At 52.3% G+C, this 12,630-nt stretch overlaps 1 protein-coding gene across 1 annotated transcript in view; it reads right to left on the bottom strand.

Moving 5' to 3' along the window:
• Positions 1 to 5,112: 5,112 nt before the first annotated feature.
• ALAD (aminolevulinate dehydratase) overlaps positions 5,113 to 12,630 on the bottom strand; it is a 16,383-nt gene continuing 8,865 nt past the window's right edge. Inside the window, exons 4-12 of the mRNA XM_019510386.1 lie at positions 12,594 to 12,630; positions 11,690 to 11,825; positions 11,520 to 11,603; positions 10,977 to 11,065; positions 10,579 to 10,634; positions 9,706 to 9,793; positions 8,350 to 8,436; positions 7,508 to 7,637; positions 5,113 to 6,276 (exon numbers count right to left, since the gene is read on the bottom strand). Of these exons, the coding sequence (XP_019365931.1) occupies positions 6,209 to 6,276; positions 7,508 to 7,637; positions 8,350 to 8,436; positions 9,706 to 9,793; positions 10,579 to 10,634; positions 10,977 to 11,065; positions 11,520 to 11,603; positions 11,690 to 11,825; positions 12,594 to 12,630 (775 nt within the window). The 3' untranslated portion in view covers positions 5,113 to 6,208. The remainder of the gene's footprint in view (positions 6,277 to 7,507; positions 7,638 to 8,349; positions 8,437 to 9,705; positions 9,794 to 10,578; positions 10,635 to 10,976; positions 11,066 to 11,519; positions 11,604 to 11,689; positions 11,826 to 12,593) is intronic.

Here is a 12,630-nt window from a genome sequence, read left to right as displayed (position 1 = left end):
CAGCCTCCAAAAGAGAAGGCTGAGGGGGGAATCTAGTGGCCTGTTATAAACTAGTCAGGGGGGAATCAGCAGGCATTGGGGGAGTCCCTGTTCCCCCAAGCACTGCCAGGAGTGACCAGGAATAACAGTCACAAGCTGGCAGAGGGTAGGTTTAGTCTAGATATCAAGAGGCGCTACTTTGCGGTCAGGGCGGCTAGGGTCTGGAACCAACTTCCAAGAGAAGTGGTGCTGGCTCCTACCCTGGGGGTTTTTAAGAGGAGGCTGGATGAACACAGTGCTGGGGTCGTTTGACCCCAGTATTCTTTCCTGCCATGGCAGAGGGTTGGACTAGATGATCTGCTCAGGTCCCTTCCGACCCTAGAAACTATGAAACCCTTGAGCCACATCCGGATGGAGGCAAGGCCGGGCCCCTTCCTCAGCAACCCCAGCTGAGGGGGCAGTGGGGGGTCCCACCTCTGTCCGGGGCTGCTCACCCCGCCCCCCCCCCCCCCGTGTCTGATGGCCCAGGCCCCACTGCACAAGTGGCTCTACAGGGGCTGGGGGAACGTCCCGCGAACTCCAGCACCGACCGGGGCAACAGAAGCAGCTCGAGCAGCCGACAGGGCCGCGCGGCTGTGGGACCTGGCCCCAGTGATGGACAGTGCCCGGCCAGCGCCTTAGGCGGAGGGGCCGCAGCTGTCTGCTCCCTGGCCCTGGCCCCATCCCTGCAGCCGGCGCTGGGGGACCCGCCGGGCACCTCGGGGACTCGGATGTACCGGAAGCACCTGGGCAGCGGCGGCACCTGCCAGAGCACACGGCACTTCTGGTCCAGGGCAGAGCGGCTCCAACTGCCTGGTTCGGGGGCCATGACCCCCCACGGTCGGGCGGCTGCGCAGCCCCACAGCGCGCCAAGGGCGGGGCCTCAGGCAGGGATGTGATGTCACGGGGCGGCCGCATGAGCAGCAGAGCCCCGCCCCTTATAGAGTCGTAGATGGAGAGGGGGACGGGACCTCGCAGATCGTCGGATCCAGCCCTCGGCACCAAGCAGAAAAGACAGCCGGGGTCAGGCGACCCTCCAGCCTCCGCTTGAAGACGTCCAGGGTAGACGACTGCACCACCTCTGGAGGGAGCTTATTCCAAAGTCTGGATACCCTGACTGGGAAGAAGTTTTTCCTAACGTTGAGCCTGAATTGATCTTTCAGGAGTTTGTGGCCTTCACTCCTGGTTTTCCCCTTGGGTGCCCTGGTGAACAGTTGCTCACCAAGCCCTTCATGTACTTCTCTAGTGTAGTGGTAGTGCAGGCCCACTGGGCTCATGGCCGATCTGCAACACAGGGCTTGCACCCTCCACTGGAAGCAGCCCTTTCTGCTCGCGTGTCCTCGGGGTTATGGAAAGCACTGCCAACCCTTCCAGGCAGGGCTGTACTGAGCCAAAGGGCTTAGCTGGCAGGAGAGGTGCCGTGTGGCTGTTTTCACGCAGGTCAGACACCCAGAATGGCAGTGAGGGGCATGGACCTGTCCAGTGCACTGTGGATGCCCCCTACCAGTCTGCTATAAGTCTTCCACTGGGAGGATCTCGGCTACATGCCTATTTTATGGAGATGGGGGATTTCTCCCTAGCTTGCTCCTTCGGCTTGTTAAGGACACACAAGACATGGGGACATCTGAACCCTAATGACCTCTGGGCTTGAGGCCTGCAAGTAGGATGCCTGTCAGGGATTTGGAGCATCTGAAACCCCCAGGCTGAAGAGTAACACAACATGGAGGTGAACCATTGGGCTCTGCTCAGTGGATGGAATTCAGAAACAATTGGACTGATTTGGCCTGATGCATGAAATAAATAAAAGTACTGAGTCAAAGGAGCCAGCATGGCCCAGGCAGCCCTATAGGAGTGGCTTTTGCTGCCCTTTCCCTACACCTGTTTCCATTTGAGCTCCTGGTCTTCAAATGCAACCAGCTCCCCACACGGTTGCGTCACAGCCCTGTGGAGCAGCATTGTTACATCCACCTGGTGTGGCTCCCAGTAATTGATTTTTTGCCTCTGCCATTTCCAATACAGCCTGTGTTTTATGGCAAACATTTTCCTGGGTGGGGCACATGACCTTGCACTTCATGCCCCTTCTTTTCCTTCCATTTCTATTGTGCCAGTCCTGAAAAAGTGAATTGATTCTTCCTGAAAGACACCCCATTTCTCTATCAGCGGTGCTTCTTGCGTCACCAGCAAATGTCATCAGCATGCTTCTACTGTTGCTGCCTGAATCACTTATGTCAAATCAGGCTTCACAGCCGTGATTCTCAATCAGGGTGTCATGACCCCCTGGGGTGCCTCAATATCCTTTCAAGGGTGCTGTGGGGTGCCACTCAGTGGCACTGTTGGGAGGGCAGGCATGATTCACAAGATAAACCCAGAGATTTCAAATAGGAATCCACTACGTTAAAAACATTCTGACCTGCCGTGGGCTTTGTGTGTTCTTTGCAACAGAATTATTACTCTGTTATGTTTCTGCTGGCAAAAAGCAAGTGAAAACAAATAGCAGACATTTTCTGAGGGGTGTCTTGTGTCTAAAAAGTTAGAACACGGTCTTAGGGTGACCTTTGAGGAACTTCTCTATTCACTTCCTTCCACCCTACTGTCTCATCTTACACAGCCTCTCTCTTCTTACACAGCCTTCTTGTCACTTTTCCTTAGTTTCTACTCTAGCTTTGAGTTCCTGTACTCAAGAAAATGGGCATAAGTATTACAGAAACTGTAAATTTAGCTTAACTGTAAGTTTCCCATATAGCATCCATGGCTTTCTGAAGTTCATACAAAAGATTAAATCTTCCATGTTTCCTTTGATAAAGCATCTTTGTTTCACAGATCAGTGATCAGATTAGTTTGGCACAATCTCTGGAAAACCCATGCTGCATTTTTATGTCATTTCCATATGTTGATTGTTCTTTCTTTCAGTTCTTCTAAAGCCTTCCAGGGTGTGACAGGGGGCTGTTATGAGGCCAATCAAATGTCAGCCCACCAACCTGTCTGGGGCAGTCTGCCCCATCTCTTCTGCCACAATTTCTAGTTGAATTATCTTGGTGTAAATATGCAGGAGGCTGCCCATTTAATGCCCTGATGCCCGGGGTGTTATATACAGCTCTGACCTACTCATATCATGTCCCATGCCTCATAGATGGCATTGCAAATTGATAACAGCTCCATGCGAGGCCAGGCTAAACTCTATCCTTTGCTAGGCCTCTAGCATACTACTCTCGCCCCCCGCCCCCTCTCACAGGGCCTTATTCACCCTGCCCCCTCCCACTGAGCTTCATGCGTAGCGGCCCTCACTTGGGCCACGGATCTGTGCAGCCCCTTTGGGTCCCCCTTGGGCCCTACTCTACACAGCCCTTCAGGCTTTCCTGCTCACACTGTGGCCAGCCCACACAGCCCTTCAGCCACTGGCCTTATGCCTCACACTGGGCTGAACGCAGCCACTAGCCCCTCTCCGGGCAGCTTGCCTGGGTTGGCCCCTGTGCAGCCCTCCACGCCCCTCACGCAGCCTGTCAGGCACCACCAGGCACCTTACGCTGTACAGGCCTCTACGCACTTCTGCCCCTGCACTGGGGCTCGTGGTCTTACACCCCATGGGCTCAGGTGTCCTCAGACATGCCTGGCCCCTACTGCCTGTTCCTGCTCTAAAACTACCCACTGGCTTGTTGGAGCTGGGGTTATAAGGCGCCCCAACCCACCTTTCACTGGGGAGGCAACTGACCTGGCATTTCTGGGGAACTGCCCCACCACAGGCAGCCCCACCAGGGTGCAGACTTCAGTCATACCTCAGGATTGGGGGGCCTATGCCTTTCCGATAGCTCCTGCCCTTACCTCCAAGGACGTGCTGAGCCACAGCAGCTGGGTGGCAGACTGCTGCCTCAGCCCTGAGTTAAAATGGAGGCTACTCAGTCTCTTCTTCGAATCCCATGGCCCATCTGCAGTCACGTGACTGCCTCATCATGGGGGGCAGGGCCTGCACCTGCCAGCCACTCAGCTGCCTGCTCTGAGCCCTTAAAGTGGCAGGCACCAAAGGTGCCCCACAGACTTTCTCTGGCATCAGGGCTCCCCACATTAGTTTTCCCTACAGTTCACAAAGAAGACCTGGGCTCAGGATTAGCAGTAACCAGTTACATTACAGGACTCTCATTATAGGGTTACTATACATCCAGGTTTTCCTGGACATGTCCTCTTTTTTGATTCTCCAATCTCTGTCTGGGCAGGTTTTTTAAATCTAATCAAATGTCTGGGATCAGCTGTGCGAGAGCAGCGGTGCCTGCAGACACTAGGAGGAGCTGTGCAGGCACCTGGGAAATATCTAGCGGCATGGGGGCAGAGGAGATGTCCCGAGGGTCCTGGCACCTACCAAGTTCAGTTTAGTTTCTTTGCCACAGCACAGAAGACATCCCCACGATCCTAGCACCTGCCTTTTTCTATCCATTCCTCTTGCAGTGGCGTCTGATCAATAGGGGGCGGGGGGCTGCAACTCGTGGAGGGGGCTGAGCTGTAGACAGCAGCCCACTGTGTGAAAAAGTTTGCAGGGGTGAACAGCCAGGAAACAGAAGGAGCAGGGGCTGAGGCTTGGAAGTGAGGAGCTGGGACCTGTGGGTCCAGAGTGTGGGGCAGGGGGCTGCGGGTCAGGAGCAAGGGGCACTAGCAGCAGACTGCAGATGAAACTCAGCCACCATAAAGAATTAGATCTAAAGCTTTGGTCTTGTCTCTCTGCTCAGTGGTGGAGCGAAGAAGGATTTTATTCCCCTTCCTCAATTTACCACAGGCAGAAACCCACTACTAGAAAAGCTATAGCATAAATCACCTGGACTAGGTTTCTTCACGGTTTGTGAGATCTTGGAAAGAATGCAGCACATTAAACTGTAGGCACAAGGGATTCCTGACATGGTTCACAGACACCAAGGCATGTAATTGTTAGCTGACTGTACCTCTAGGGAAGGTCACAGATCTGCTTGCATTACTGCAGCTTCAGCAAACAATCCAGCACTTTTTAGCCTTTGCAAGTTGGACAATGAGCAATCAGTACAGTGAATTTCACTGTCTGATTCTTCCTGCAATGACAGAGCTTCAAATACTACACAGAGACAGATGTTGCACTGGGTCAAAAATTGTTATTTTAAAATTCTAGTGAAAAGCAAAGAAACATTTTAGAAAATGATTGTTTTGATAATACAAGGCGACAGCTCACGGAACTGAAGGCCAGAACTGAGATTTAGTGCTGGGAGCTAGGCGTTTGGGTGCCCAGGGCTAAGACAGACCAAAGGAGCATTAGTTAGAACATGCAGCAGGCTCCTTACAAAGGACATTTGATTCTTGAAGCCCATGAAGCCATTCATTGCCCAGCCCCCCATACCCTGTCACCCTAAATTCAGCAAGGCCACTGCTGAGAACCTACACTGTATTCTCTACCCCCCACAATGACCACAAGGCACAAGTGCTCTGGAGGGGGCACGTCCCCCTCCAGCTCTGAAGGTGCTTGGGTTGTTTAAGTATTTAAACGTTTAAAACAGCAGCGTGTTTACAAAAGGGACAGCACAAGAGACTCCACAAAGCAAACGGCTGATGCGACATGGGGCACAAAGCTGAGGGCTGCAACAAAGAGATTGCTTGTTTTGCTTAGTGTACTGGAGGGGGAAAAATTCCAAGGAAAGCCTGAGAGACACCCAAGGAGCCAAGCAGGTCAATATTCTTTGCAAGCCAAATCCCCCGCATTAGGCTCCCACTGTGTTAGCAACAGCCAGGCTGGGTTGGGAAGGATGTGGCTCTAGCTGAGGGGAGCAGTAAGAAATAGGTCCCTCCTCCACCAAGAATCCTGTAGCAGCTGGGAAATTTAGTATGCCCCACCTTAAAATAGATCATCATATAAATTAGGTTTCTCTCTAAAAGCAGGTTGCTGGAGGGATCAGCTCTGGCCCCAGATGCCTTTTGCTGCCCTGTGAGGGTCTCAGCCTTAAAGCCCAAATTTAAAATAACATTTTGTAAAAACTAGTTTCTGTTGGTGTCTTTGGGCCAAAGTCAGCCTGAATCTGAGGCTGCAGTGCCCATGTCATTGATGGCATTGTGTCTGCTCATGCTAGAGCTGAATTTGGCTCTAAGTTTAAGACCCCACAGGAATCTTGTTTGGTTCACAGTCTTTTCAAACCCTTGCAGGTTTCCTTCTACTTGTTCAATAACTTCCTGTTATTGAAGCACTTCATGCCTCTTGCTCCTTCAGCCACTTCAGCAGCTGGGGCACGAAGTAGGTAATGATGATGTCAGCCCCTGTAACACAGCAGCAAGGAACATATGAGGATGTATTGGAAATGCAGCACTAAGCTAGTCTGCTCTGCTACCCCAAAGCAAATGATACTATACCCCAGGAAGGACACACCAGCCTTGCAGCATCATCCCTGCTACCCAGCCTGGCCAGGTGCCACTCCTTTTAACACAGCATCAGCAGCCATGAAGCCTGCAGGCTGGGCATGGACTGACCACAGGCCACATTTACATGCTCCATGTGACATTCAGGTTCTCCAGAATCTCAGGCTTTGTGTAATTTCTAGCACTCACAATGTGAACTGGAAGCAAGACATGTGGTGACACAGACCTGTGTCCACAGGTATCTTGAAACACTAACCCTGCAATGTGATCTCTCGCATTCTGCATTGACAGTGGGGAGCTTTTAAGTACTGAATTTATAGTAAAATCCACAGGCCACAATTCAAGCAGTCTCTTGGCCCTCTGCACACTCCTGCCTCTGACTCCTTCCACCCAGCATCACGTAGAGAAACGTTCATTCTCCACAAGCCAGATCAAAGAAGTGGAATGATTGCATCAAAGCACTGACAACTGGGAGGATTATGGGTTAACCCCCTAAGCATGGCTTGAGGAAGGTTTTGTCTCATCTTAACTAACCAGGTTAAGAAGTAAGACCCACACCAGGGAGGGGCTGCTGTGTTTTCACAGCCAGATGTCTTTGGAAATAAACTCTGGTTAACATGTACAGCATCTTTCATCCAGAAGGCTCCCTGTAGCCCATGGAAGGAGATATCCCTGCTTTATGAATAGTATAACAGAAGAGTAGCAAAGTGCAAAAACTCACATAGTAACACAAGAAGTGGCACAGCTGGAAACAAAATCAGGAGTCCTGGCTTCCAGCCCCTTGCTACAGCCACACATCAGGCTTACTAAAAAGTCAGGGAGACCTGGTTCTCTTGAATTGCTATTGATTGCATAGGAAAAACTCACAGAGCTTGAGCCACACAGAGCAGCAGTATAGCACGATCTAGAAACAGGTCTTCATTAAGGGCTGAAAGTGTGAACACCTCCCTCAGACCTGGCTTTGTGGTCCAATGTCAGCCTTCAGCTCAATACACATCAGTGACTGGCGTTAAAATCCTGGAATGACTGCAAGGGCTTTACACTGCCACCCCTCCTGCACTGAACCCAGAGGCAAAGAAAAGAGCTCCTAAGGTACTTGTTAGGTACCCAACCAACCCATCCTCCCACTCACCTGCTCGCCTGAACCCTCTCATCACCTCCATCACAGCAGCCTTTAGGTCAAAGGCACCAGCCTTTGCTCCATGCCACAGCATAGCGAACTCCCCAGATACATGGTAAACTGCCAGTGGGTGGGCATGATGCTGAAAACAGCAAAAAGGTTAGTGAGACAACACTGAGCTGCAGGGTATAGCTCTCCTGAGCTCTGTCTAGGGTACAAAGTAGGGGCCCAATGCATTTTTTGTTGCAGTCACAGAAACCCAAGGCTTTGTGAGTTGGAAATTAGGAGGACACAGTTTGTACACATCCTTTGCAATCCCACCAACACAGCCATGGTCTGACAGGGGAGCAGAGGCCACTGGATATCATATGATAGCTTACTCTGGCCACATGGCTAGATTTGTACAAATGCATGGAGTGCAAGGAGTAAAAATGCAGAGATGACCAACAGCAAGATTGCAGCAGCCCCAGCAGGCAGAGCTAACAAAACAGAGGAACCTCATAGTTCATCAGCCTAGGAACTAAAGCTCTAATCATGGCACAGGCTATAGCAGCAGGCCCCCACGGTCTCCTCCTAGACTGAATGATGTGGAACGTCCTCCAGGCTGTAGCGTCATGGAGAAACCAAGAGCAAGAGTCTGTACACAAGGCCCTCTTCCTTTCTGCTCTTCCCCAGGGGATACACTCATCTGAAGAAGCTCAAGGCCTTCCATGCCCTTCGTTAGGCTGAGAGGCCTCTCTAGTTTTAAAGGGGTTCCCCCCTCCTGAACTAGCTAATTCCAACCCTACAGCCTCTCATTCCATTTACAGTGATATTAGAAGCGTCATTCCCCTGCAGACTTGTGTGGAGCTTACCCTGGCTTTGACTTCTCCCACAATATCCAGGTAGGGCATCCCTGGCTTTACCATCAGCATGTCTGCTCCCTCCCTCACGTCCCGGTCCTGGAAGGAGAACACAAGCCCGGGAACCTGTGAGTTGCACAGACATGGGGCAGGACAAGAATTTGGCAAGACCAGCTGGTTCACCTGATAGCTGTGGCTTAGGGACTGGTGCCAGAGGGAAGAGACAGTGTTTCCCATAGGAGAGACTGAGTTTGTCTGGCTCTTTCTAGCACTCTGTGCATCCCTAACCCACCTCTGTCCCTCCCCCAAACCCATGCACGCAGAAACTAGACAGACCAACAGGAGCTGTTCTGTACTCAGCAAGAATCTCCATGCAGTAACAGGGTGGGAGCTGCAACACCACATAGACCCAGGTGTGAGAGATGTGTCAAAAAGGCCAACACAAGGCACATTTCTGCTCTTCCTCTAGCAGGAAGGCTGCTATGCTCAAAACAAGGACCAGGAGGGGGAGCGATGTTTTGGCTGAATAGCCAGAGGTGCTAAATAAGCTGATGCTCTTCACTGCACCAGAGCTAGCCACTCCATGCAGAGCCGGAGTTCAGTCCTCATTCCTGTTTCACATTGCCAGCAACTACAAGAAGGCTGGAGAGAAACTGGAAGGCTGAGCCAGCCCTACAACTCCTGGCTTAGCAGGTCCTGAAGTCTCTGGCCAAGCAGGTCTGGAGTAGGAGAGAGGGAAGTTCAGTTCTCCTCACCAGAGGGCACAGTTCTCCTTATCGGAGAGCAGCTACTATGGTGCCTGGGAGGGGCAAATATATGTGAGATCCTGACATGGACCCCTGGTGAGGCCAACTCAATGGCACACAGAGTCCTGCTCCAGCACAACCAGCCTCTCCTAACCCTACTTTGAAGCCCCACATGCCAAGAAAAGGCATTAGGCCTTGCTAACAGACAATTCAGCTGCAATTGGTGAGCTGGGTGGTAACAAAGGACTTGACATTTCTCCAGCTCACAAGAGAAACTCACAGATCTTCCAAGCCAGTGCAATTCACTGCAGCTCCTCACTCATGGTGCACAGCTAATCTCATGCACTTGGTTCTGCTTTCCCCAACATACTCCTCTCCCTGCCAGAGGCACCTGTTCAGCTCAGCATGCACAGGCCCATGGCCCTATTGTTGTGCCCAGGCTCTCTGGAGGGCAGGAACAGGTGCGATTCACTCCCCAGCACAACTCAGCATCACCTCAGGTCTCATATAAGCGCTCACATCAGGACATGAAAAACAGGAGAAAGGCCCAGGGATGAGGATGCTCCTGGGACAACTGGTTTGTGGGACCCTGTGTGGCATCCCCTGTGGCAAGCTCACTCACCACAGCTCGCAGGGCCAGGCCCCTGGCACCTGGAGGAAGCTGGTAACATCGCCGGTCTCCAAAGGCAGGTTTGGACTGGGCAGCATCTCTGTTAACACAAGAGACCAGACAAGAGATCAGTACAAGACTGCAAAGAATTCCCACCAAACAGTTGTGGCAGAGCTCAGGCAACAGGGTGGCCCTCTCATAGACACAGAGGCAGGGGCAATGCCCCATCTTCTCCCTTCAGTCCAGAAGGCGGGGGCAACTATGAAGGCCTTCACCCCATTCCACTCAACAGGCTAGGAACCCTGACTAGGAACCCCTGGGACACAGGACTAGGAACCCTTGGGACACATGCCAGACATGGTCTTTCATCACTGTTCCCCCCCTACTCCTGATGGCTGAGAGTCAATCAGTTCAGACCTTCTCCATCCCTGTTCTGAGCCAGGGGACCCTTGGAGGCATTGGACACCAATAAATTGCAATTCCTAACAGTGGTAAGCTTCCTCCAGCAATGAACCTGACAGCTGAGTGAGCTAGGGCCTGCCTTGACACACACACACCAAGGGACAAGGAAAAGATCCATGCCATTCACCAGCAGGGTTCTGGAGATGTTAACTCCTGCCCTGCTCACCCTTGCTCCCAAGAGGCTGTGAGCAGAGGCCCAGGTGAAGCTGGGTGGGCACAGAAGTCAACTCTGGAGGTAGCAGGGAGACAGTGGGTGCCTGCTCCCAAAGAGAACCTGTTAGCTTGAGTCCCAGGACCTATATGCAGGACTCTTGGCTGAATCCTAGTTTAGATCCCTAGGTCAAATGCAAGCCCTCTGGGGTTGGAGGTGAAGTCTGGCACACAGGCTGCTCACACTCACCCCTGCCTTTGTGAGACGCTTACCTGAAGGGACCATAGAAGCAGGAAGCAAACTTGGCACTGTAGCTCATCACACAGACCTATGGAAGTAGGAGAGACACAGGGAATGTCACAGTTGTGTCCTGGTCAACAACTGAGTTGGGGGAGCTATTCTTTCTGCATGACGTTCTCCAGTTCTCCATTCATGGGGGACCTTGGATCCACTCCTCTCTAGTGTGACCTGGATCCCCAGGTTACTCTGTTCCCAACCATGTGCTCTGGGGAGTGCCTCCATGGCATCTACCATGCAATCTGTTGGCCAACTGCTGTGGAAAGAGAGGAACCCCTCACTGCCACACCCTCGTCATGCTGTGATGTCCCTGTCATGCAGAACTCCAGGTGGAGCCATTCATGACAAAAGCACACGCTTGTTACCTGCTCACCTTATTGCCCATGTCATTGGAGATCAGGGCATGTTTTATGGATGCAATGCGTCCATCCATCATATCTGAGGGGGCCACGATGTGGCATCCTAAAAGGAGAGACCACAGACATTAAGGAACTGCAGAACGTGCTCCCTGCTTCAGGGGAGAGGGGTAGGAGTCACTTCTGGAATGGGAGGCTCCAATCTGAACTCCCAGCACTTGCTGGAATTGGCGGGCTCCAACAGCCAGGAGCTCAGGAGAAGAGCTGCTAAGTTACCATTCATGTTGGCTGGGGGAGTATGCTGCATCCTGCTAGAGGAAGAGAGGAGTTGGTTTAGACACTCCACAAACAGTGGGTAGAAGCAGAGGTACATGGGATAGGCCTAAGTACGTGCAGCTCCTTGCAATACCAGCATGTCTTGGGCACCTACAACCTCCCTAGACATTGGCCCAATCTTGGCAAGGACCAACTGCTATTTGCTGCCAGCTCTGTAGCGGGGTGGAGAGGGCATCAGCAAGAATCATCCCAGCTGACTGGTTACTTCCAGGAATACCTCTTACCTGCCTTGGCGTAGGCCAGTGACACTTCTGCCAGCCTCTGGCAGCTGGCCTCATTCTGGATGGTGCCATCCTCCCGCAGGATGCCTGGAAAACAAGATCGGGGATTAGAAAGGAACTGAACCAGCCTGCATTGCCCATTACTCTGTGGTTCCCATCTTTGTGGTACTCACCACAATGCCCGTGTGAGGTGTAGGGGCACAGGCAGACATCGCAAGCAATCAGCAGCTCTGGGAAGGAGGAGCGGATCTTCTTGATGGCCTGGATGGCTGGCATGTCTTTGGAGTCAGCAGCGGAGCCTCTTCCATCCTGAAGGGAGGAGACACGCTCCTTTAAATACATATCCTAAAGGGTCACCCCTTCACAGAGGTCCCCATACACACTGCACCCAGACTCTGCTGGGGCAGCTGCACTGCAGAATTGAGAGAAGGAAAGGGCCCACAGCCTGTGGAGAGTGCAAGAGATGGGATGCAGACACAAGCACTGGGGTTGGCCAGGGAGATACCTTTGGCATTTGGGAAAGACAGGGAAATTGTGGCAGTAAGCGATCAGGAGGATTTTATTCTCATCCACCTAATCGCAACTCCCCCAGTACAAGTTGTGCTCAGTGGCCAGAAGGAGCGCATGCCCCAGCCCAAGTTATCTGCCCTGTTCCTTGTAACACCAATGCCTCCAAGCAATGGGGCCAGCATAGGAAGCTCTCACTTGGAGTCTACCAAGCCCCACACCCTGCATTACAGCTCCCCCTTGCGTTACACAGGCATAATGGGGTCTGCAATGATGCCACACAGAATACCTACAACATTTGGGATGGTCCCTGGAGATCTCCCATCCAAGCAGCAACTTCTCTCTGCCTTGCTGAGCTGACATGTTCTTATCATAACCCAAAAACCTCCCCACAACTCAAGGACCTCCCCAAATCAGCAAAGATGCAGCTGAAGGGATTCAGCTGATTTTTCAGAGGATTCACAAGACACCTTTCATCTTCCTTCTTCCCTCCCCTCATCCCCCCCACCCCCTCGGCTTTGCCAGGGCCAACAGCTCGAAACCCATCTGCAGCCATTCACCCCAGCTGACCTTGGGGACTTTACTGGGCACACCAAAGATCAGCACA

This window comes from Gavialis gangeticus, unplaced genomic scaffold (assembly GCF_001723915.1).
Source record: "Gavialis gangeticus isolate Ggan-Ray unplaced genomic scaffold, GavGan_comp1, whole genome shotgun sequence".
Lineage (NCBI taxonomy): Eukaryota > Metazoa > Chordata > Crocodylia > Gavialidae > Gavialis > Gavialis gangeticus.
Note: the sequence above shows the minus strand (reverse complement) of the source record. Positions and strands in the feature narration are given on the sequence as shown.